At 43.6% G+C, this 26,465-nt stretch overlaps 1 protein-coding gene across 1 annotated transcript in view; it reads right to left on the reverse strand.

Moving 5' to 3' along the window:
- Window positions 1-26,465, reverse strand: part of LOC146205099 (DNA topoisomerase I, mitochondrial-like) — a 70,362-nt gene that overhangs the window by 33,670 nt on the left and 10,227 nt on the right. Inside the window, exons 3-9 of the mRNA XM_084589792.1 lie at window positions 25,989-26,187; window positions 23,751-24,057; window positions 22,592-22,837; window positions 13,939-14,039; window positions 12,538-12,628; window positions 9,662-9,795; window positions 6,746-6,861 (exon numbers count right to left, since the gene is read on the reverse strand). Of these exons, the coding sequence (XP_084445918.1) occupies window positions 6,746-6,861; window positions 9,662-9,795; window positions 12,538-12,628; window positions 13,939-14,039; window positions 22,592-22,837; window positions 23,751-24,057; window positions 25,989-26,187 (1,194 nt within the window). The remainder of the gene's footprint in view (window positions 1-6,745; window positions 6,862-9,661; window positions 9,796-12,537; window positions 12,629-13,938; window positions 14,040-22,591; window positions 22,838-23,750; window positions 24,058-25,988; window positions 26,188-26,465) is intronic.

The raw sequence follows: 26,465 nt of genomic DNA on the forward strand, positions 1-26,465 counted from the left end.
CAAGTATGCAAGCAGCAGGGGTCCTTATTATGAACTTTTCCCTCTACTTTTTTTTTTCTGCTGAGGCTTAAAAAGAACTGAAAATGAACTGCACATAAAAATATTGCTGTGGTTTTTTTAGCAATGACATGGTAAAAATGGCACATCTGCCAGCTAGGAGCAAGCAAAATCTTTTTCCCTGCCCAGCCATAACAGTGGCTGCCACACCTGTCGGACAGACCTGGAAACTCAAGCAAGACTCCCATCGTGGCCATTTCAAATCAATCTCATATAGAGTGCCATAAGCAGCTGTGAGAACAGCCCGCCCCCCCCCCCCCCCCCCCCCCCCCCCTCAGTGATCCTAATGTGGCATTCACACAAGAAGGAAAGAACTCCACCCCTCTTGAGGAGTGGGGTATTGTGTGCACATCATCAAGATGAGCTGCCTTTTCACTGAAAGCCTTGAAGCTGTTTCATTGCTCTCCTGGCAACTTTGGGGGGTAGTGCTCTGTGGGAAGCGCATGACTGTAATTGGCTATGGTGGGGACAGCAAGCGGCAAAAACTTTCTTTTTCTGCTGGCTGAACAGTAACTACTACTTGGGTATGTTGGTTGTGTGAAGCACAATAAAACATCTGGAGTATGTTTGTGTGGAAGATCATGGCAAAGTGCACAATCATACACCACCCTCCCTGCTTGTGGGGCACACATTAGTATAGAATATGAACATGAGTAGCAGTGAATGAGTAGAACCCCGCTATAGTAAAGTGAAATTGAAGTCCCAGTTCATCTTCCATAGAAGACTGTACACTTTCCCTTCTTTATAGTGAAGACATTTTTGGTAAAAATCGGTTACAGTAAAGTGTGTCTAGCCGCGGCGACGACTCCTCACGAAGACATCGCTACCTAGAATCGAGAGGCTTTTTTTTTTTATATATATAGAAAAAATAATAAAACGCAGTGTTTTTTTAAATGGCTTCACTATCACGCTTAGCAACGCTCAGGAGAAGCCAATTTTACATAGGTGTTGAAGCCATGAGGGAAAGGATACAGCAAGTAGAAAAAAAAAAAGTAAAGCTGTCTACAAGCATAGGAGCAAGGCAATGCGGTCTGTTCAGAAAGTAAACAAAAGTGAAAGTGCAACTTGAAATAGGGAAGGGAAGCATGTGTGGTTTTACAGCACTTCACCACCACACACATTTCTCATTTATTGCCTTTTGAAAGACAAACAGCGGAAGATGACGCAGTGTTCATGAAAGGCTTTGGTTTTCACAGGAAATCAAATTATGTAGGTGGAAAGTATATTAGATTTTTTTTCATTAAGCAACAAAACGTACTCACTAAGTAGCTATTTATTAACAGGCAGCATCTTCAGGACCATGTCATCATCAACTACTGATAGAGCAAAGATATTTGCCAGTCCCAGTGACATTACTAAAGAGGGGTCCCCTCCCCCTACTGTAGTAAAATAAAATAAAACAGCTGCCTGTGCCATCTTAAGTACAGTCTAATGACAACGAAAATTATAATCAACAGTGTTTTTCTTCTGCCATTTATCGCATACCGCCTACACGTCTGGAATCTGATAACTAAACAGAATGGTAAGAACCATCATCATTTCAGCGACTTTATAACCTTGAGACTTTTACGCATGTATAAAATTGCTCTTCTAGTTACAATTTCTGTACGTTTAAAATGTTCCATTTAATTGAATACATGCCTGCTTACCCAGTGCAAAACCACAACTTTTGGTCCTTTCCACTATGATGCACCACTTATACAGTCAAATCTCGATATATAACGAATCCCACAGGACCATTAAAAATTGTTCGTTATTTTGAAATATCTTTGTAATGAAAACTCGGCAATTATAAGCCAGTGGTCAAACATAGGTATGAAAATGACATACCTTGGCAGTAGGACAAGCAAAACTTTAAATGAAAATGTTGCACTAAGTTCAAAGCTGATTTATTCGAAGAAATCAGCTATTGTCTTCTGCCGCATGCAGTAAACACGATGACGCACTAATTACGCCACTACAGAACATACACTTTCCATTTTGCGCAACACCTCATCGGGTGCGTGATTGCACCGAGAGATGAAAGTAAGGACTTTGTTCATGAGCAAAAAACATCAGAGTTCGATATGACCTATTCTTCAGTGTTCCCTGAAGTTTGAAACCTTGCCTCAGTCTTTAAAAAAGATTGCAGCTGTCTGAAGAGACTGATTCGCTTTTTATCTTCTTGGCACTTTCTCTGGCTGCAGTCATCATCAGACCTCGCACGAACTTTGCAATAACATAATCCACAACAACAAAAAGAAAGAGAAAGAAACTTTCCCACACGTGCAAATGGCACAAACGACCGACTGCCGAACGACAACCAACACAGGAAGAAAAAAGGCAGGTGGCTTGGCCTGCTGGCTACTGCATATTAAACGACAGCTTTGCGGTGGCGCAAGGAACTGGCACTAGAGATGCTGATGGCGACAGCTGCAAACAACGGACCATACATGCATAAACAGCAGTTTCTGTTCCACGCGAGTTGCAGCACTGTTAATTTTAGCCGACTTCGTAATACAGTAAAACCTCGTTTATCCGGATCTTGATAACTCGAAAATTCGGTTAACTCGGACTCGCTGCGCGGTCCCATCAAAAATGTGTGTAGTTCTATGGTGTTAAAAGCTTGTTAACTCGGAAGCATTTGGTTGCAATCCAGTTAACTTGGACAACTCCGAAAGAGCTCGGCGACCCGGAGGTTCGACAACCCCTTGCCGAGCCATGGAGAAGCCGCGGAGAGTCCGACAAACCGGAACAAGGCAAGCAACGGAGCGAAAAATGTGATGATAGTGAATAAACAATCGGTACAAAGGTGGCGCTAGTCATCACCGCTGCAAAGAAAGTAAGCACTATCATCATCATCACATTGGGAAGCATCCAGTAATCCACTGAACGCTACAAAAGATGACGGGATGGCTTTACCTTTCTGCTTTCTTTGTTTTGTGTCAGCGTGTCAGCCCACGTTGGGTGCGAACAGGTGCCCGTTATGTTTATCATCTGTGCTGGTGCATTATCACTGCTGTCACGCTCCGCGGTTATGGCAGCCGCCACCTCAGTGAAGCAACAGCAGCAGCCAGCAAATGATTTGGAAACGAAGGTGAAGATACTGAAGGAGGTTGGCGAAGGTGTTTCTCAGTAAGAGATAATGAAAAAGTATGGAGTGAAAAGGAGCACGGTAAGAGACTACATAAAGAGCAAAATATTTCGGAAGCATTTGACAGTGGCAAATTAACCGGAGAAAGAAAAAGGCTGAGGGCAGCAGCACATCCGGAACTGGAGACAGTGCTGCTGTGATGGATCGCAGATATGCGTAATGAACAGCTTCCATTGAGCGGACTGCTGATCTGTCAGCAGGCTGAAAGATATGCATTCAAAATGAACATAGACTCTTTCAGTGCGTCTGAAGGGTTCACGCGTTTAAAGAAAGGCATGGGTTGACCTTTCGAAACGTGTGCGGAGAGAAGGCAGCGGTGGATGAGTGTTGGCATCACCGATTGGAAGACGACCGAGTTTCCTCAATGCCTGGCTCGCTACGAACCAGCAGATATCTTCAATGCCGACGAAACAGCTCTTTTTTTTTTTTTTTTTCAAGGCCTTGCCGGACAAGACGATCACATCCAAGGGTGACCCATGCGTTGGAGGCAAGAGAAGCAAAGAAAGGGTCACTGTGCTTCTAGCCACAAACATGTCGGGCACGAAGCACCTACCACTTCTAGTAATTGGGAAGGCAAAGCAACCGAGGTGCTCCAAAAACATTCGCTGTCTGCCTGTGGACTAAAGCGCAGCCCCTTGCGAAACGTTTCCAAGAATAAAAGAGTCTGATTGCCCCTTCCCTCAAAGAACGAGGAAGAGGAACACAATGGGGGTTGCTGTTGTGGCGTGGTGCACCATCGCGGAACTGATGGCGGCCCTGTGTTGCTGGAGGCGCTGCCTCAGCCGGCCGGAAGAAAGGAAGGCCTTCTTCGGAACCAAGGTGCTTATAAGGGCCAATATTATCTAACAAAAAGGCCTGGATGAACTCGGATATTTTCCAAGCTTGGATGCGGCAGCTCGACCGCCACTTCTCTGCCAAAAACAGCAAGGTTTTGTTCGTGGTGGATAGCTGCAGCGCACACACTAGTGTGACTGGGCTGCAGTGCATCGAACTCGTATTTCTGCCTCCAAATACGTCGGCTGCTCTGCAGCCACTGGATTAGGGCATCATTCAACAAGTCAAAACCAAGTACCGACGACATGTCATGGAACAGCTGCTGCTCTGCAAAGAGGCAGGTCGAGAATACGACTTAAGGGGGGAGGCTACCTTTGAATACCAACTTTGTTGTTTCTTGAGATAATTGAATGAAATTTTCAGGGTAGACTCATGGCACAGCCATTTGAATAACTGCAAAGTTTCATGGAGCTGCGCACATTGGTACTCAAATTAGAGAAGTATACCAGAATGGTTCACATGGGTTCCTTGTTCCATGCCTGGTGAACTTGCAAAATGTGTTGGCACTATGAAATTCATTATGAAGGTTCCTGAATAGGTACCACAGGGCAAGACAGAGCCCTTTTTTTTTAATTTCCCTGCCGAAAACTTTTAGCAGTGCATTGAAGTTAGTGCCACTAATTGGACTTGCATTAGCCTAATTTTGATTGTTTATTATAAATTCCAGACTCAATAATTTGAAAAAAATGAGCTTGTCTTGCCCTCGGAAATTTATTCAGGCACACAATAAAAAAAACCAGGTGGGAATCCGATTAGCGGTTCCAGAAATATTGCGGGAATAAGCAACCATACCATGAAAAAAATTCATTCTGAGAAAATGGCCCTTGAAGTTTAAAACAGCATTTTCAAGCCTAAAGTTTGTTTTTCACTGCAGCACGTTGTGCCTCCACCTCCCCGATTCCCTCGGAAAGTGCATTTTCATGCGAACAGCGGACGACGCTGACGACGCGTTATCGCTTGCGATGACAGACGCGATACGGGAGGCCGAGATCGCCGAGGTTGATAAGGTCGGTACAGCAGGCACGCTTCAAACGCCGGCTCCTTACGTTGACGCGAAAGATACGCAGTTGGAAGTGGCAGCGCAGTCGGTCTAGTAGTGATGTAGCAGAAGCAGCACTAATAGAAGCGTCTCTGCGCCCGTTGACAACGCTTTTCGCTAACTTCGCGATTCGGACGGCATTCACAGAACGACGACGTATGCAGTGTTTTGAACTTCTTAGCGCGCATCGTGGCCGACCGTGCAATAATCCACAAAGTGCACATAACCGTTCAAAACACGCCACCAGAATTCGTAACGAGCGATGATCACGGCGATCTCAAAATGGTGAAACGTGGAGCGATTCAGCAAGCGTACAAAGAACGCCAGCTCAGTAGCAAGCCGGAGCAGACGACGCGCCGGGGAGGGGCTACCGCGTCAGCGCGCGCAGCAGCCAATAGCAGTCGCGCGATCCCCCGCGTTTTCACGGAGCGCGCGCTTTGTCCAATCACAGCCCGAATTCGAGACGCGGGAAGCTCAACAATCCCTGTGAGGCCCCAATCACAAGCGAGCCATGCTTCTGCTACGCCGCGGACGCCGCCGGCGAAGGCAATATGGAAAAGGGCAAGCATTCACAAACAAAACAAGACCAAGATGGCGGCGCTCGGTTCAGCGGCAGAGAAATGGCGCGCGCGCGAAGTTTGGGTACTTTTGCCGTTCGCTCGCGACTCTGGGGCTGCCGCGCCCAGTTGTATATTTAATTTAAAGCAGTTCCACGATGAATTAGGCGTTTATAATTATAGGAAAGGTAGTTTATAACATATACAGCCGAGATATGTACTTTTTGAAAAGCCGACTTTTTCGCGATTTTTCGACTTTCAAAGCCCGCGTCCCCCCTTAAGGGGGGAGGAGGGGATCAAAACTAACTTTCTTATTTCTTGACAGAATGGGCTGAAATTTGGCACACATACTGCAGATTGCAATAAAAAGACAAATATTAAGTTTCATGAAGATATCTTCATTAGTTTTTGTTTTATAGCAATTTATATGTTCGCTGCTCGTGGAAAGCCTGGCACAGTAACAAAACATGGTCGAGAGCCAAGACGCAAGATTAAAATGTCTTACAACTGCTTAGAGAGACTGTATCATTGTTTAGCACACGATATCGTAAGCAGGAACACGAAAAGAACTCAGAATGCGCTTGGGGTCTAACTCAAAATGGCCACTGGCCCAGGAGCTTTACTGGTGGGCGGGGCTTCTGGGCTGCCCGAGGAAAATCAAACACCGTACAGCTGTCAGCAAGCAGTCCCGGACAGTCCGGGACTGATAATCGAATGCACCCACTATTTATGGTTTCCACAGAGCCAACCCCCCCACATGGAAATTCTGTTGAACTACCTTTCTCGCATACTGTGTGGGGTTGCCCAAAATGAATATTGCTACCTATCAAAATCAGAAAAAGACCTCTCACTGTCTTCAGATCAGCAACTAATTTTAGCCAAACACATAGCTGCAGTGCCCCATCCCTGCTTTACGCATGCTGACATAAATGGTGAAAAATTGAGCTTTCTGAAATTGTAAAAGAGGCACACTAGACAGCTTAGAAGCATTTTACAGGTGCATGATAGCCGTCATATCCCCTCTTGCCATTCAAGTTTCAGGTTGAGCTTTCATAAAATACTAGAATGTTCTTATGATGAATGGAAACAATTTCAGCAGCCAATCGAACAGAAAGTTGAACTCACCATCATAATAGAAGCGCACATTGTCTGGAAGAGGTTCATATGCTGGTGCGAAGACCGGTCCCCTGTGCTCCAGTGTGTGCCACTTCTTGCCATCATTCTGCTTCTCTTCTTCCCACCTGTAGCAGCAGTACAGGAAGGTTCATAAACCACCGCCTACCCAAAAAATACACTGAAACTATCAATATAAAATCACTGAACAGAAACTGAAAGAAAAAAAGAAGAGGGGGAAGGGGGCACACATTTATTTAGGGGTCCAAAAAAAGAGGGGCGGGGGTTTCATTGCTATTATGCGCATTCAATGCTTCATGCCACTTGAAAGCTCAGTGTGTTGTGCACACACTGACTACATGCGATGCAACAAAAGTCCAGACGTGAAACAAAATATGTTGCAGTGGGAACTGCACTTTCTACCTTTTTTTCTTTTGCTTATTGTCACTGAAAACAAAATGCGTTTACACCATCATAAGTGAACTGAAATGTAAGCCAATTAACCCAAATCAGATGTCCAGGAAAAAAAAAAAAAAAAAAAAAGAGAGAAACAAACAAAGGCACACTGGTGGGTGAATTGTACAACAAAAAATGGTGAGGTGAAAGGGAAGGGGGGACTTTCAAACTTTCATCTTTAAGGAGCCTCACTGATGCCTGCTGGCACTGCTAAAGTGTTTTCAAGACCTCGAATCAAGCGGCGTGTGGGCAACATAGGCGTTTCACTTCTTACAAATGTACTGAATACCATGAATAACTTGCGCACTCCTTAAGTTCTGGCTTTACGGGTATGATGCAACTGTGTTAGTGGCTACCATCTGCACCTCCCCTTTATGATTTATGTTCCTAGGAGTTCGCACACTATGCTAGTCACTACACTCCTACACTCTTAATATGCGCTCCTATTGTACAATACATCATCTCAAATGTACACAGCATACAGACATAAGCTCCCACATTATGTAAAAGACCACCCAGCGTAGATATAAAGCCCAGCTTTCATCAAGCCATCCAAGCGCGCCTGTGTTGCCCGGGGTTACACTTCACTGACAGAGAAAGCAGCGAGCGGCACGCGCAGGCACCGCAAACAACCACGGGCTGTTACGAGGCGTCTTGAAAGAAGAAACTGTACGGCAGTATCAGCTAATAAGGATTATGCGAGTTCCTCTGAAGTTCTTCCTTACCACAGTTATTTTTCCCACTTCACTGTTAGTGAAACCGTTAGATACCTTAGGCCAGTGATCGTTTCTACTTCAAGCTGCTATGATGGAACTTTCAGGAGTGTTTTGTAGTGCGCTCGTTAGACAAGATTTTCTTTTTATGCTTCTTTTAATGAATTTGTGCTGCAGTTTTGCGAGATCAAGCCTGTTCACTGTAGACGCACATAAGTGTAGTCACTGTCGTCAGGATACTCATGTGCAAATATGCCATTTTTGTATGTGCACTATTGAGAGTGATGTTTGCTTGAATGAAGTAAGTAGAATCCCGCTATAGTAAACTCTGATGTAGTAAAGTGACACTGAAGTCCCAGTTCACTTCCATAGACAACTGTACATTTTCCCCCCTTTTTAGTAAAGACATATTTGATAAAAATCTGTTATAATAAAGCGCACCTGGCCGCGGCAATGCCTTCCCGCGAAATGACATTGCAGCACGCGCACTACCTAATGGTGAAGCAAATTAAAAAAAAAAAGAAACACTAAGTGTTCTTTTAAATGGCTTTACCAATAGGCTAAGTAGCATTCAGGAGAAGCCAACTTTACGTAAGCCTTGGACACGAGGGAAAGCATGTGCGCATAGGAAAAGAAAACTAAAGCTGTCTACAAGCATGGAAAGAAGGCGGCACGACCCGTTCAGAAAGTAAAGGGGAGTAAAAGTGCAGTGAGAATTAGGGAAGGGAAGAGACAACCAAACATTCACAGCACTGTGCAGCACGAAGCAGCAGTGGCAAGAACTGGAGGCACGGTGCGTGCGGTTTTGCAGCACTTGATTGCAGAGCGCATTTCTCATCTGTTGCCTTCTTACAGATAGAAACAGCAGATGACGCAGTGTTCATGCAACGCTTTGGTTTTCACATGAAATCAAACTCAGTTGTATTCATAGCCACCTTGCCCCTATGCTTGAAAAGTACAGTCTACGTCACCCTTGTGTAGAGCGCTCGATCGGCGCACTTCCGTGCATAAAAATCGATACCTCGTCGCAGCTTCTACTTTTTACAAGCAGTGTTTGTACGGAAGTAGATCCACGCAGATCTGTGAACAAGATGAGCTGGAGCACTTTGTCCGCAAATCGTGGGCTGATTTTGAATTTCAGTTTCTATTGTGGGTTGAGCACTGCCCGAGCGCTCTACACAAGGGTGACGTCAACTGTACTTCTACAAGACGTAAACAAAAAATCTTATAATTGAAAAAAATGGGACAAAGAGACAATAAGGGAGAGATGAAAAGTATTTGAATGTTTTTATCATTAAGCAGCAAGACGTGTTCAGTAAGTAGCCATTTAGTTACCAAACGGCAACTTCAGGACCATGTAATCACCAACTCCTGATATAGTAAAGACCCTGGTATAGTAATGATTTTTGCCGGTCCCAGTGACTTTACTATAAAGAGGTTCTACTGTATGTCATTTGTGCAGAATGTCTTGTGTTGCTCCAGGCCAGTGCGCGCTGCTTTCGTGAGCTCGTTGCACACCATGGCACGTTCTGCTACTGTTTTGCAAGGACATGGCTGAGCTGCTACAAGAGAAGGCCCAATACACACGAGCCGAGCACTCAATAAAATACGCGAAAGTGAACACATGGAAATATCCAATTTCTTGACCGATTTCCTCAAAACACACGGGGAACCTCAAAACTATGTATGTTACCAAACACGTCATGTTTCCCAGAGCACTACCTCTCTAGCTATGTAATGAATGTGTCACAATGCATACCACTTCCACACTTCCACTTCTTCTTCCTTCTTCACCTTCCCTTTCTTTTTGGGGCTGCCTTCTTCAGCTTTTGGCTCAGATTTGACTTCAGTCTTTGCCTTTTTGGGTTTTGGAGCTGCAGATTTCTTGGTATGCTGAAAAATGCAATTCGACACAACATGCGACAAATAAAAAAAAATGCCAGCATTGAACAAAGAACCAATGGTAGAACTATTACCCAGACTAACAACAATACAACAAGATAACTAAAATGGACGTATTTTCACCATACTCCCTAACAACTTTTTGTAGCTTTGTAGCCAAAGCTACAGGGAACTTCTGTCACGGTGTTACTACACCAAATAGTTCTGGAATATCTGGCAACAGTTACGGCTTCAATTTCAGTCCCACCTTTACCTCAAATAATAGCTTTCAAGCTACCTAAGAGCACAGAAATGTGTTTCTTTACACTACTGAAGGCTAGGTGAACGTACATTTGCTGTTAATGAATATTCCAGGCTACATACGATGCCGAAACAAGTACACTGCGAATAGCAGCAGACGTACATTTCGAATGACTCCTGACAAACGGCACAGCAATCCTGTTTACGCAGCGTTGTGTGCTGATCTTAAAATGCACTACACTGGCGTTTTACTCGCTTGTCTTGCAGCACAATTAATAACAGCATGAATATATTTGCGTAATGGTATAATATTCCAGAGCATAATATGACCTGCCAAATTTATGAAGGAACTATATTCTGCTGTGCAGTAAGCTGATGCGTTTCGGCTCTGTAGCTTTGACTGCAAGGCCACGAAAAGTTGTCCAGAAGTACAGCTCACTTTAGACATCAAAATTATTCCTCAACTATTAACTTTACAGGCATAATGTATTTTTAATAAGGTATGTACATGCGCAAAGAAGACGGGTGACAACATCGAAACACACATGATGTGTACATGTTGTGTGTGTTTGGTTTGGTTTACGGGGTTTAACGTCCCAATGCAACTCAGGTTATGAGAGACGCTGTAGTGGAGCAGTCCTTAAATTTTAACCACCTGGAGTTCTTTAACATGCACTAACATCACATGGATGCCTCGCTTTTCGCCTCCATCCCCGATTCTTGTGCACAGAAGTCGAGTGCCCTAACCTCTGCACTACCACGGCGGGTTATGTCATATGTGTGAAGCAAAAACTTACCAGCAAAGATATACTGAGTACATGGGTACAGAAAGGAGAGACTGTCAACAATGAAATTTAGTGGGCAGTTAAGCTATGCTTTCAGAGGTATGATGTGACAGCATTAATGGCACTCATCAGCAGCTCCTCTTGAGAGTCCTTGTTCACATACTCTATACCCCCACAGCACATCTGCCAACCCAGCAATACCAAAACTTGAGAGGCTTTATTCACGCCAGCCATTGACTGGGGGAAGTGGCTGCGTACACCCCATATATTAAAGTTTGTGCATCCAAATACGGTGGAACCCCAATTATGCACCCCGTTTATGCAACTGATTAGCGCAGACTGAACAAATCCGCCACATAGGGATTATGCATTAAAAGGGGTGGGGGAGGGAGGGGCACTTTCAGGCAGTTTCCATTAAGTCCTAATGTAGATATTCTAAACATACATGCAAGCAGCAATAGCAAGCATGAAATGAGACTAGAGGTGTGCACAGATGTTTGCAAGCTGCCACCAAGTTTTCTTGGTACGCCTGTGCAGCCGACGCAAACCGATTTGCATGCCATTTTAGTTTTTTAATGCGAATCTATTACTAGCCCAATTAGACGCAATTCCATCCGTGGCCGTTGTTGGCCGCGATGGTTCCGAAGAAGACTCATTACGCCGTAGTCGGGCATATAGCACAATGCTGCTCAGTAACAAGAGGCATGTGGCTGTGTGTGATACAGGAGGCTAAGACAGTGTGACATTTGGGCAAAGCTGCAGTAACGCAAAGTCAGTAAAGCTTCTATGTCTGCTGCGGCTGCACGCCACCGCTACCACTGGCCAAAACCTGCACGGCATTTTTTTTTACGAGACCAGTCACAGCTACTATGGCTTTGGCTAGCCTTAATCAGCTGCTCAGCCGGTAATGCTGATGGTGCTCGTACAGCCACTGATGGTGATGCTGATGATTAAAATGCGGCTGCAGATTCCATGATGCCGATTCCGCAAAAACCGTTTATACGCAGGCAGAGGCCACCTATCGGGAGATTTAGGGCAGTGATCGTACAATCTGGAAATTCGGTCCAAAATTGGGAGCCTCCCAGGCTAATTAGGAGGGTTGGCAGGTATCGTAAAGCCTTCTCAAAACAAGAAGGTTCAGCACACGCTTCTGATCATCATTGTCGCTGCCACAGAGCGCATGCCTCAGGTGTGCGAGCACCCCTGTTGCATGCAATTCAGGTTAGAGGAGGTCTATTTAGATGATCGCTTGGTGTGAAAGATGGAAGAAGGTTCACTACTCTTAAATAGATCACCCACCGAGTCATGAGGATTGCTTGATGCCACTGGTTGAATGGGCTCCTTTGAGGGGCATCTGCCCCTTTTTTTCTTTACTTGTATCCAATTATAGCTCAAATGATTCTAATTTCCAAATTAACAGGGGTTGAAGTGACGAGATTTCACTGCATTAAAGTTCTCTGCTCAAGTTTCACAGGTCACAAACTGTAAACATCAGCTGAAGCAACTAAACATCAAATCATGTTGAAATGCTATTGCAGTTTGAAACCGATATTTATTGCATAGATTAACAGTCCGTTTCAAAAAGCAAATAAAATAGAACAAACTGAAAAATGTTCAAATTTATACCCAAACCTATCCAAGTACATGAGCTTTTGTATGACTGGCACAATCTAATGGTGCACAAAAATGTGAGGAACATTTGCAATACCTTTAGGTCATCCTCATAGTCGCTGTCATCTGCTTTGCGCTTCTTCTTTGCCTTTTCCTCAGACTTTATCTTCTTTGCTGCCTTCTGTGACCTAATAAAGTTCAGTGCATTAGAGCTGACAAGTGACTAAATTAATAAACACTAATTGGTACATGGTACAATATGAATTAGCAGCTGACAAGAGACATCCAGTGTGATAAGCGCTACAGAAGTTCAAGAACACTTTTGTTCCCATTGTGTTAACACCACAACAGACAATTTGACATAACCAAGCACTTGAAAGAGTAGAGACAAATATATTTGTGTGTTTTTTCTACGGAATGGTGCATAGCACATTACAAAACATGGAACAGCCATGTGGATCGCATGAAAGAGTGGTCAACAATATATAAATTTGAATTCCTTTTCTCATGAAGTTTCTGCTTCAACCATAAATGAGTGCTATGACGTCACAGATAGGATCAATGACGAGCATAAAAAGTGCATGATTTCCACATTTTAATTCGCATCAAGTCTTATGCATGCCTGCCCAAGAGCTAGAATCACAAAAAATGAATGAGCAGCAATTATATCGCAGTTTTTTCATAATACACGTCACCACAACACATGTGTGACATCAAAGTCGTCATTTGGAGACTGAAATCAAAACTGGAAAAGAAAAAAAAAATTAAATTGTGAATTAATTAGCTGCCTTAAGGAGAGACAGGCTCATATTGGCTTCTTTTGTTTGTTTTGGACTAAATGCAATGAAAATGACAGCCTCAATCAACATTTCTCGCACTGATTTCAAATAAGCAATCACTTTTCTGGTATTTCAATTAGTTTCAAAGATATAAGCAATGTTCACGCATTTGCAAAAACAACACAAAATATTAAATACTGATCAGAAACCTATTATTGACGTGTAGCTAGATAGCGTACAGTACAAGGAATACAATGTAGGAAGTACTTTTGTGATTAACCAATATTACTTTTTTGCAACTTGTTAAGCTCAATGTACATAAGATATATGTAGATAGGGTGCAACATTCTCTTTGCACTCAGCAGCAGCTAAGTCAATTGTCCCAAGTGTGAAGCGAAGTTAACTACAGTAAAATCTTATTAATTCAGCCCTCGCTTATTCAAAAATCCAGATAACCTGAACAGCCAATGCGATCCAGCAAAAACAGCAGGCGAGAAAACAGCAACGACGTAATCAACATCTACCAAGATAAACTATGCCAAACTACTGCTTCCTCATGTTTCTACCAGATTTAGCCATGTTAAACCTCCACAATTTTTACTATTTGGGCTCATCTTGCAACCAAAGATTGGATACTCACACACCTCTGATTAATAGCACATATTTAATCTACTCATGTATGACTTCAGGCAGAAACAAACACCATACAAAGTAAATACCTGACTGAAAGTGGCTCATCTTCTTCAGAATCTGTGTCAATAGCATGCTTGCCTTTGGCAGGTGTAGTGTCCGACAGCCTCTGCTGTGGCTTGCGTGCAGACTAGAGAAAAGAAGGGTAGGTAGATTCAGTAATAACTCTGGAGCAACTGAAATACAAAAACTTGAACGTCCCCAAAAGGTCGCCCCATAATGAAAAGAAAAGCTGGAACATATTAATGAAATGCAATTCAAACAGCATCTGTCAGCTGTCATTCCCAAAATACATCCATCATCCATCATCATATGGTGATGTATCAACCAATGGGTCCGATACACTGAACGAAGTCCGTTTCAGCTTTCCAAAGATACAAGCGCATTTTAATTTCACACCGTCATATTGACTATAATTCCGCTGCACCAAATGATTGTTTCGTGTGGTTTGTGGGGTTTGATGTCCCAAAGCGACTCAGGGTATGAGAGACGCCGTAGTGGAGGACTCCGGAAATTTCGACCACCTGGGTTCTTTAATGCGCGCTGGCATCGCACAGCACAGGGACGCCTTGCTTTTCGCCTCCATCGAAAGCAGCCGCTGCAGCCGGGAATTGATCCCGCATCTTTGAGAACAGTAGTCGAGCACCGTAACCATTGCACCACCCCGGCGAGCAATGCACCAAATGACTAATCGATTCATGTCCCCACGCTGTATTAAGTAAACAAGAAAAAGCAACAGAAAGAGCCATACAATGTTCTTCCTGCTAAGTAAATAACAGTGATGGCAGGTGGCCTTGCATACCACAAGTAATCAGGCAGTAAAGCAATTAGCAGGTAGAGACAACCTTCAAACCCACCATGAAACAGATACAGTGTCACCGTTGATGGCTTGCAAACATTATGGTTATGTTTGTAAGCTAGTATTCTGTACCACTGCTGCTTTTTCAAGCTGCAGGTGTTGCAGGAATGCTGTCGCGATCCTGGACTAAGAGTGACAACCAATGATTCTAAAGCAAGACATGATAAGATACCCATTCATTTAATAATTCTATCTACCAATCAGAACATCTTCAAAATCCCACACAAAAAGTATACAACTACAGGTGATCCAGGATATATCAAACTCTAAGAGAATAAAGAAATAGTTCGATATGTTGATTTGGTATATAAACCAAGCAAACAGACGTCTATCTGTAACCTATAATGTGAAAACAGTGCACCCATGCTAACAGCACACTACCTGCAGGCCATCACTCCCCACGGGTGCAACGACCTGTAAGACATACTTGAACACAACCCGCGCACCGAGAGTCACCTCCAGCCTGGCATTGAAAAGGACAGCACAATGGACGCACCTTCAGGTGCTGCTTTCGCGCCAACTATGTGGCAGGGACAGACAGGAGCTCTGGAGTTCGCACTACTCACGCTCGTGGCGCACACTGTTTTCAGCAGCTAAACATTGCATGCAAAAGCCGCCTCGAGCTAAACCTCGAGCCTTCAGTCAGCTAGGATGGCTTCCTGCTGGAGTGGAAGTCAATGGTCTGGGATGAAGCCTGTGGCAGCCATCTTGAGGGAGCAAGAAGTGGCCTGCCAAGCACTTGGGAGCTCTGTTCGCCGACGTTGCCAGTGTGTTTCAAGTGATTAAAGGATTTTTAGGTTCTGACGCAATGCCGTGGGGCTATCCTGGCAATAATAATTTTTTTTTTCTTTTTGCAGACCTGACCATGTATGCATGCAAGTACTTCAAAAACCTGAAACGTGCATATTCTGTGCCAGGCACGACGAAACCATTGACCCAGGATGCACTGTGCCCGACTGCAGACTGCACAGCCCCTACTGGAACACTGCTTCATGAATTTCGCGACAGGCAGCATACCAAAAGAATGCCGTTTGCACATGCACACCTGTCGGCCACACAGTGCAGGTCCGCATTGACAGGGCTGGAGCATGGGGGGCTGAATTCTTGACAGGCGCAGCATAGCCAACCTTATGTTTCTGACTGCAACCGTCGCTCACCACTCACTGAGAACATATGAGTATAATAGAGCCTTCATGATTGGACCTTGTTCCTACAAAGCTTTCTCCTGTTGAAATGAGAAACAATCTTTACAACAAACTACAGAACATTAATTGATTCTCAGTTTGAAATTTGCATCAATTCGAATACATTTACTGAGCTTCATTTTGAAAACCTAGCCATTTATTTAGAAAAAAAAAAAAAACATTTTTCCATTATCGGGCGAGAGTTCACAGTAATTACAGGAGTGTAAACATTGTGCACATTTAGCCAACATTAGGCAGGTGTCTTTTTCTGCAACTGAACAATAATTATGGCAGAAAAGGCTACAAAATAACTGAACAGTTGTCGATGTAAGAGCTGTGAAAATATTATTTCTCCTGCATACTTACAACTATTACTTTTCTTAACTATAACTTGATAAAGGCGATGCACCAAATCCTACCTTTTTTCAAGTTTTGCAGACAAAACTGCACCAAGTGTATGTAGCAAGGATACACTTACACAAAAGCTAAATTAGATTACAGTCCAAGCACAAAAAAATAATAAAGAAAGAAACCACAAAGTCAAAAAGCAGAAGACACAAAAACCAAGAAAGCAAACTTTTACACAACATTACTGTCAGTAGAATGGAGAAGTCGACTATAATCAATACGTGAAATTTATTTACATGGAGCGTAGCCAAAAATAAGCACTACTGGTACTGTCAGACACCAAGGTCCACACACAAAAACAATACAAACAGTACATACACATAAGCATGCCTTCTGGAAATCATAAATGCCTCTAAATATCCTTTTCACAAGGTGAGAACAATGACGTTTTCTAAAAAAACTCCAGCCCCAATTTTTGCCATTCATGAACTGTGGAAAGAAACACATCTTGTCTGTTCTACTAAGCTTAAGATGAATTCTTCTAAGCAGCGTGGTTGCATTTTAGAATTAATATCAACATTACAAATCTTGACTGAAATCTCACATTATCTTTGTCAGGAATTATTCCCACAAAATGTGTACAACTGCAACGCAAGAAGCCATGGTAATACTGTAGGGCTCAAACAGTGGGAAGGAAAATTTAAAGCTATCCATTGCTGTAAGAGTAAATACCAAACTCATGGCAACCTACTTGAGGCATTTACAACCCAACCAATTAATGAACCTACACGGCAAAAGAATGGGCATCAACTGCCTAAATACTTTCAATGTATTTGCTCAGAGTCAAGAGTTTTCCACTCTGTAAACTGAAAGTTAATTTCTATGTTCAGTAGGGGAGGGAAAAAAAGAAAAAAAAAAATTGGCTGTGGTTTAGCTCTGGTTAAACCGGATTGAATTGCGTTAGCAATACCTCCATGGCTGCGCTTATGGCTCAGCATGTAGTGTACCTCATGGTGAAGCTTGAGATGTTAAAGCAGGGCTTTATATGTGGGCTGGCAGGAGCTGCTAACTTGGGTCTCTCGTTTCACATGGGACGCTTATGTTAGAATCAGCCTGCCGGGACCCTGGCATTCACGTTACCCCTATAGGCCACTAAAGCACATTCATACGGATTGGTTAAAGCCGTATTCAGCTCGGCTGCGGCTCAAGGTCAAGCGTGGCCCTTCCCGGGACGACGCAACGGGCTGAAACCTGGCGCAGTATTGCTAGCGCAATAAAACTAGCTTGATAGTCACCACTGTGTAACACGTGATTCAGTGAAGGCTTTAGAGGTATTACTACTTCACGGTGATACTAAGATAAAGAATTTGAGACCGAAATGAATACAGTAAAACCTCAATAATTTGAATTCTGTTAATTTCAAAGCCTGGATAATTAGAAGAATTTCAGCAGCCCCATAATTTCCCATGCTAATTTCAATGGATAATTCAAAACAGCAGTGTGCAGCAGCCTGGTGAATTCAAACTGTTATTAAAACAACCATATGAAACTTTGAGAACAGGCCAATGGCAATACAAAATGAGATGAGACAGCATTCTACTATACCTTCTGACAATGCAATCCTCCACTCTCGCCATACTTTAATTCCTCAGTAACCTTCCTCCTCTTCTCCTCATGATAACAGCCCTCCAGATGGTTTCTGCGGCAACCCGACCCGTCTACAGTGGACCAATTACAATCCCATGATGAATTATAAAGCAACGAAAGGACGAAAGATGGATACTTGTCTGTGTTCTCTTTCGTCTTCCCTGCAACCTAAAATCAATCACAAACACGAACCAACTCGCTGAACTTTCAGTATTGCTACTACAGTAAATCCCAGATACATCGACCTCAAATGGGATTGCAAAATAGTTTGATACATTGATAGTATGACTACAGTGCACCACGCAAACAGCCCACTACCTGCAACGACGTGCCGCATCTAGCATACTGGGTACTGTCAAGCTGAGCTCAGTTCACATCAAAGCCCCACCAGATGCTGCTTTTGGAGAAGCCACCCGCAATCACAAGGGCTCTAATTCTGTTACGAGTGCACTACAAGCGCAACACCACCTCAATTAAAATTAGGCTACAATTGATTTCTGCATTGCTTTAGCAGTGCATCAGGCCATGCAGTGAAACTATGGTCAATTTGAAAATTTCTTGCATGTTTGATAATTTTCTAATAGTACTATTTGCAAAATTTCAAATATCACTTTTCTTTAATAGACTACAAATCTAATAAACATTCAATCCATATAAAAAATTTCAAATATTTGTACCCCCCTACTTGTGATGATCTTATGGTAAACACAAACAGGATTATGAGCCTCTGTTTCAGAAAGCATCCATAAAAACCTGCTACAGAGATAACAGAATTGCATGCAACAGGTTTTCTGTGACCATGCACCTTTTCAAAGGTTGATGCTATGCTGGAAGCATCCCCCACCACAGCCTCAACTTCAAAAGTTGTTCAAAAACTGCTGCCTGGTGGAAAAAATGCTAACTCCACACAAAATAAAAATGTCTGAAAAACAAACAAGATGGTGCAATAAATCTGTAGCAGCACCGGTGGTGCTAAATCTGAACTTTGAATCTGTCGACTGCCAGTGATCGAAGCCTACTGCCGTGTTAAGCAGAGAGTTAAGCATGCTTAGAAAAGAAAAACTAAAATTTGCGTTTGCTTCAGCAGCAGCTGAAGCTTAACAATTGCATCTGCATTGCTTCCAGTTGTTGCATGTACATTGATTGCAGTCCTTGTGTGTGAAACTAACCAGCGACTGGGTGGATCGTTGAAATCATAGACTGCAAAAACATGCATTGTTTAGTGAGGCTTGCAACAATGAAACCCTGCTGGAAATCCAGATGAATCTAGTGTATGAGCTCAAGAGATGCCTTGCGCTTAGTTGGCACTATCTTTTGCAAATCCGCAATCAGGTGATGGCGATATGGCCGCACCCTTTACACAGCAGCGACTGCGATGATGACCACACCTATTTCCTACAGCCGCAAGCAACACCCCCTTGTGCAGATTTCTCCGCGCCGGTCCACCTGCAGCACTTATGTCGAGCTTCCGTGTCATTCTCTTGTAAAACAGTCAAATTTTCATGATAAACATCTTCCCGACAGCCAGAATTCTATCGTAACTGATACATTACCGATGACTGTGTAGTGATATGTGGTTTATTTCTACATAGGAGCAATGGAAAAAGTGATAAATCTAAAGAATTTCATCGTTATAAGAGATATGTCGTTATATATGTTTGTTTCTTTTTAAAGTTGATTACACTGTACTAAGTGCAGGCAAACCTCGCACTATGATCCCCGTTTAATAATGTCTAATGCATAATTCTGAAGCAGAAATACACTAGAAAAAATATGGTGTGTCTACCCCTTTAACAGGACATTTTTTATACAGTCCTATAGGAAACCAACAAACAGTCTTGCATTGCATTATTCACCTTATCCGAGAACTCGTTTTAACAGGTTTCTACCATGTGTTAATAATTCGATATATACAGCACAGCAATGAACACAATTACCCGAGACCTCAACGCTCAAGGTGCGACAATGCTAGGGGCATGCGTTTAGAGCTACATGCCGTCCACAAGCCTACTGGAGGCGCGCCGCTCGTTGGGTGTTTCCAGGTCTAAACCACTTCGCATCAAAGCCACTGCGAATAGTGCTTTATAGACAAGCGTCGTGTTTGTAAACAAAGGTGGCGCTGCAATCGGCACCGACATCGGGTGTAGGCAAAAACGCAGCGTGCCTACACAGCGCCAAGCGACGCTGCCTTCGAAACCAGTTCGTGCTTGCCAATATTCTGAAGCGTAAGCTTCGCTTGTGCGTAGAAGTGGTTCTGTTTATGCCTGGAGAGTAATTCAGCACTTATGGAGCCGATTACTGCTGGAATTACCCGGTATAGAAGCTGCATTGGCTTCCTTCTTCGTGGCCTCAAAAGCACGCGGCTAAGGTGGGCGGCTGTAGTGCTCTCATTAAGTTAAAAGAGAAAGCGCAATGTGTAAGAAAAACTAATAGTCAACACTGTTCAACTCCCGAGCCTATTGCTAGCGCATAAAGGAGGACAACGATATGAATGACCGAAAGTGTGTTCTTTATATGACGACTCTTTTGATGGGCTTTCTGCTGCTCCAAGCACCTTCACTCTAAAGAACAGTATTACCGGCAACTATATATGGAATTAGAAATCTTATTTCTAGCTCGCTGTACCTGCAACTTAACTGACAGAATTTCATCGAATAAGAACAACTCAATCTTTTAGTTCTTTGTAACATTCGCCTATAGCACTGCCAACTTCTTTTATCCTGGGCGATAAAAAAAAAAGATTCACGTCTGCTTCACCGTATAGACGGGTCAAGGTGATTTATAGGTTAATATATACATGAGGGCTTTCAAGAATGCTCTCATTTTGTTCTCTTTGTTCTATAGGAGAAGTGCATGAGCGCAAATGCAATGTTATCCACGATTAAACGATCTGCTGACCAGTTTTTATTATATATGAAACATTTTTATTCAAATGCGTATCATCTTATACTGCTTATTTTGCACTTCTCATCCACTTTGGGACATTAAACTCCATGTACCATATATACCATACTTAAATATCCTGCTCGATCAGAGCTAGGTTGTAAATGGATATTTAATTCTTTCGTCAGGTTCCTAATGACCTTCAAAAGAAACTTTAATAATCTGAGAAATAACGCTGCGCGGGTTTGCCGGGATGCTAACGATGTTTACTCGCTTTCTAGGACCGGTGATGAAGAATCGCTCTTTGAAACTCGCGAAAGTCAAAACAGGATAGCTACTTCACTAGACCGGGCCTGTTTCGGCAATATCGCTCTGGACCGCTCAAGGTAGCTGCAGTTACCTTAGCAGCAGCTTTTGTGTTCTTTTCTGTACGAACATATACACGGGCAATACTGCAGGTGAATGGGATGTCACAGCATGGCTTTCCAGCCGTCGATTAAGATCATACGCACACAGAATATCACGTCAAAATATATTGTATATACAACAAAACATGCACTAGCTCGTCAAAATATATTGTATATACAACAAAACATGCACTAGCTGCAGTAGTTACTGCGCTCTTCATCGTGCGGCCGAAAAGCAACCACTAAAATTAAGAGTTACAAACGAACTGATCAAGTTCTAATGCAGAAGTGCAATGCACGTTAGCCGCGAAGGCAATCCTTCGCCGAAGGGTCTATACTTGTCGCGCTCAACACCGCTGCCGTTCGCTCTCATCTTTGTCTGACCGCAAGAAAGATATGAAAACAGGTGCCATTTTCTTTTTGTGCCTCGTGGTGCAACCAACCTCACCACACCTTGCAGGATTATCAGGAATTATGCCCGAAAACACAGAAAGCACAGCGTATCTAATGCAGACGGATCGAGCTTTTGCCTACACCCCGAAAGTCACTGCTGTCGCCAGCGCCGCCGCATATCAACTGACGTCCCGGGCTGACACTTGTCTATAACTAGCACCTGCCTAGCATAAGAGCCCCAACTGTGTTACCAGTGCTCTGTAAGCACAATATTCTTCCAATAAGGTTAAGGTCCAAATATTTCTTGTAACGCCTTTGGCAGCAACACAAATGAAGCAAGCCTGGAGAAAATCACCGCTAGTCTTTAGTCAGCCAAGTTAGCTTGGCTGACTAAAGACTAGCGGTGATTTTCTTCACCGCATGGACAGCATTGTAAAACAGGCTTCCCCAACATTCCAGCAGTGGTGTCAGGCCCAAGGCTACCACCTATCACAAGCCCCCTTCTCCACGTCATGAAGTTTTACAGTGTCTTCACGTGACTAGTGCAGCCAGCAGGTGCCCAAAGCCAAGCCAGACACTGCGGCATGCAAGAAAATTCTCGCAGGAGATGTTATCAGAAGCGCCATGGGAGCAGTGTGACATTTAATGAATGCACTCAGCTGATATACTTTTGCAAGAGATTTTCACGGAGATATCTCGAATCAAGCAACAGTTCGATATATGCGGCATTGATTGTACAACTACTACTGCCATTGCTACTAGCACCACTACATCGACGCACACGCACAAATATATAGACACTGAACAGCTGTCAAATGGAAATGAAGTGGTCAAATTCAACTACAGAGCCACAAGAACGTCAAAGAAACAGAGATGGTTAAGCACAGTGTGCAACAATTATGTCACTAGCTGTATGCAACCACACCGAAAAAATACAAGTGAAAATGCCAAGGGTACATACCAGGGGCATATCATCATCACTGAGAACCTCGCCCTTGATCTCACTGATGTCAACAGTCTCAGTCTCCAATGTCATCCGTGGAGCAGGAGGATGCGATGGCGATGACAATTCCAACTTCACCTTTACTGGAGGTGGGGACAGACCTTCTTGGCTTGGCTTTTTTGTAGCACTCGATTCCAGCTTAATCTTCACTGGAGATGAACTATCTCGATGTTTCTCTGATGAGCTCTTGTGCTTCTCGCGGTCCTGAAATTAAAGAGCCTATAGGATGCCCATCTTTCCAACCACAATTACTTTTTTCACGCAATAAAATGGTGATGACAAACTAGAACTGTGCTATTGTCATCTTCTTAACAATCATGAAATTTAAGAAACCTGCCTCCTTTCCTCCCTACTGAACTGTTAAAAGCCATCAAGTGTTCAAAACAACACCCAGCAGCAGCACGTCTGTGCACCAAGCAGATGCACATAACCAGGATACAAAAATTATGCACCTTTTGTTACATCCAAGAATTGGCAATTGCTTCAATTTTTTTTCAGCCCTGGTACACAAAAAAAAAAATGTGGGGAGAGAGAGGGGGGAGGAGGACTATTTACTACAGGCCAGTTCCGACACTCATTCATATTCCAATTGTGATGCTTCACATTAGCATTTTCACTAGATAAGAATGCTTGGGGCAGGCTTTGCATGTAATGCAAAATTTTATTTACCAACTAACCCTTAACTGGATGCAGTGGATAAAAGAGGAAATAAAAGGGCCCCTGAAATATTACTTGCAGTAAGAGTCTAATGCAAGGAATCAATAGAGGTGGTGTAAGTTTAAAAAGTCTGCGTGGAGCCTATAATTAAAAAAAATTCAAAAAGTGCTCCTGGCGACTGCTCGTAACCAATTAGGGTGACGCATCTCCGTGCACTCCCTCCCCGATGACATCATCAGGGCTTGCTGGCTGTGCCCAATCAATGCAAAGGCAAAAGAGGCAAAGGCAAGACGAGGCACCATCACAACTCTTTACTTTTTCTTGTGTGCCAGCGTGGGCTAAGGTAAGGGGGGAGAGGAGAGCAACATTTTTGATCGGGGAAGACTGATGAGATACTATTGCTTGTGTGCATTTTCGAGATTTATAGTAAATAGCTTTTCACGGGCCCTAGTTTGCTCACCTTATCCTTATGCTTTTCTTTATCCCTGTGCTCTTTGTGTTTATCCTTGTGCCTGTCCTTGTCTTTACTGCTGCTCTCCTTATGCTTAGACTCGGAAGATGGTTTGCTCTCCTTGCTAGAAGAGGACTCTTTCTTGACCTCTGTAGTCTTGTGGGCAGAAGAGGGAGAAGAAAGCCCGTCTTTTGGCTTGGATGAAGAAGATGACTTATGCTCCTTGCTGCTGCTGCTGGAATGTCCTTTTGAGGATGATGAATGATGGCCCTCCTTATGCTTTGAAGAAGACGAAGCAGAAGAACTGCCAGTGGCCCTGCAAGCAATACAGTGTCAGTACAGCTGTGCTGTGCAGGAAGAAATACACAAACATTATAAGCTGCGGGCTGGAAGATTCCTGCATACTACAACCTTTTAATTTGCCATATATTGCCTTTTTCATACTGTGTTACCTCATTTACAAAATATATGTAGCTTAAAAAAGTGTGTGTGTGGGTCACAGAGAAGGGAAATAACAGATGAACCATTATGTAAAATTGTACACATTGTGGCATTTCTTTCCCTCACACAAAAAAAGGACGAAATGAGCAAAAGTGATACACTGATATACAACGGCTACCTAGTGGCAAAGCTCGCAAAAGCTGCATCACACCATTTCCCAACAACTTCCAAAGTCTGTCTGTTTGGCAAACACTCCCGCAATATGACAAAGAAAGGCAGCATTTGATGTGCGCTCTTTGCGGCAACCCCCCCCCCAAACAACCTACAGCACTCCACCTTTCAGTGGAAATCCGATCCACTCTCTCGCTACATTCACTCCACAGCAGTAGTGAAACCTCGTTATAACGAACAGTTAAAAAGTCGGAAAATAGTTCACTATATCCATAATTCGTAATATAAAATTTCGTAGAAAATACATGCAAGAGCAGCAAAATTCAATCAGAGAAGGCACAGCAACTCGGAGGGTGCTTACTTGGGTCACGTCCATTTATTTACGCGCAAATAACTGCGTTATCGTGGCCTGCTTTTTTGTGTTGATCGCGTTCCGTATCACGCCCTGTTTCACAGTTTGCAAACACTCAACAAGGGCAAACACTCAACAAGGGCAAACCCACTGCCCTCAATAGCACTGCAGTGGCGGCGCAGTAAATCGAATGCAGCAAGCGCTTCTTGTAAAGTAGGAACATTCTCATCGTCTGCGGGATGTTCAGAAACTTCCGCAGCAATTTCAGCGTCCATTAGTACAGCCGTGGTCGCTGCAATGTCGTCGCTGCCTACGAAATCTTCTACAATCATTGCTGCGGGCATGGCACCTACAAGACGCGAAAAATTGTTCCAGGCCTCATCGAGCACGCGGAGCTCTGCTTCTGCTTTGTCGGGATTGTCCCCATCGTCACTTGATGCACGGGCCTCTGCTGGAACAAAACCTGAATGCCGAAAGCAGCTGGCAATCATTTCGCCTTTCATGCTGCCCCAAGCCGCTTTAATGCTCCCAGCAAGTCAATCTTCAAGTCCTGCTTCATACAAAGCTTCACGAGAAGAGTGTCAATCAGTCTCCTACCTTGAAGGCCCTGATTTTATCTCGACTTGGTCTTTTAACGTCAATGCTGCTCTTTTTTTCACGTCCACCGCCATCACAGCACTACGCACGCCAGCGCACCACACCCGACACGACCATCAACACTGCCTCAACCGAATGTTACTACGGCCACGCCGCTGCTAACACTAAAACACAAAAGCGCAAAAAGGCAAAAGCAACATTCGATCGCGCCGCTGCCACCGCTGCTGAAGCGGCGCTGTCAGCGATAGTGAGATGCGAACGATTTCTTTGGCTGTCAACTCTCAATGCCGACGTGGCATCTGTAGCGCTGTCAGCGCCTGCGAGGTAGTCCTGAACGTTTGCTGCGCCGCACAACCCACTTGTAGTGCAACGAAGCCTGCCTCCTGCTATTAAAGTGAGGCAGTGCTTGGGGTCGTGAAATTCGTTATATCTGTTTTATGCCGAACCGCGTTCGCTATGGGAAGTTAAAAATACACGTGTTTGAGCAAAATATTTCAGAACAGTTCGATATATTCAATAATTCGTTATATGCGTGTTCGTTATATCGAGGTTTGACTGTACAACCCTGTTCACACCTACTCTAACACCATATTCATAGTCCTTCTAAAGACTTTGTGACCCTTTATACAATACATCACTTGGAGAGGAAAACTGCAGGCCATTTTCGTTGATAAGATCCAGCTTACCCAGTGGAAGGTTTGTCCCTGTGCTTGTCCTTATGTTTGTCCTTGTGCTTGTGGTGGTCATCCCGGTGTTCTTTGCTGCTTTTATGGTGCTTGCTGCTGCTGCTGTGGTTATGCTTGTCCGAAGATGATGACTTGTGATGGCTGCTGCTACTGCTAGAGGCATTGTTGACCACCACACCGTTAACACCATTTGTCAAGCCTGCAGACAAGAAGTTGGCACAAATTGCACTTTGCGAAATAATTTCACCCTTTGAGATTTACCAAGAACATAATGCTGGCTTCAAGTAGAGAAACAGAACTCCAGTAAAAATAGACATACATCTACCAAGCTCTGGGACCTGCTTCTGTTGGTTTATTTTCCTATTTACTCAATGAAATACATACTTCTACCAAGCTCTGGGACCTGCTTCTGTTGGTTTATTTTCCTAATTACTCAATAAAATCCCCATCCACAGAAACAACTGATACAATTCGGCT

Source organism: Amblyomma maculatum, chromosome 1, assembly GCF_055883805.1.
Source record: "Amblyomma maculatum isolate TAMU_Amacu chromosome 1, ASM5588380v1, whole genome shotgun sequence".
NCBI lineage: Eukaryota > Metazoa > Arthropoda > Arachnida > Ixodida > Ixodidae > Amblyomma > Amblyomma maculatum.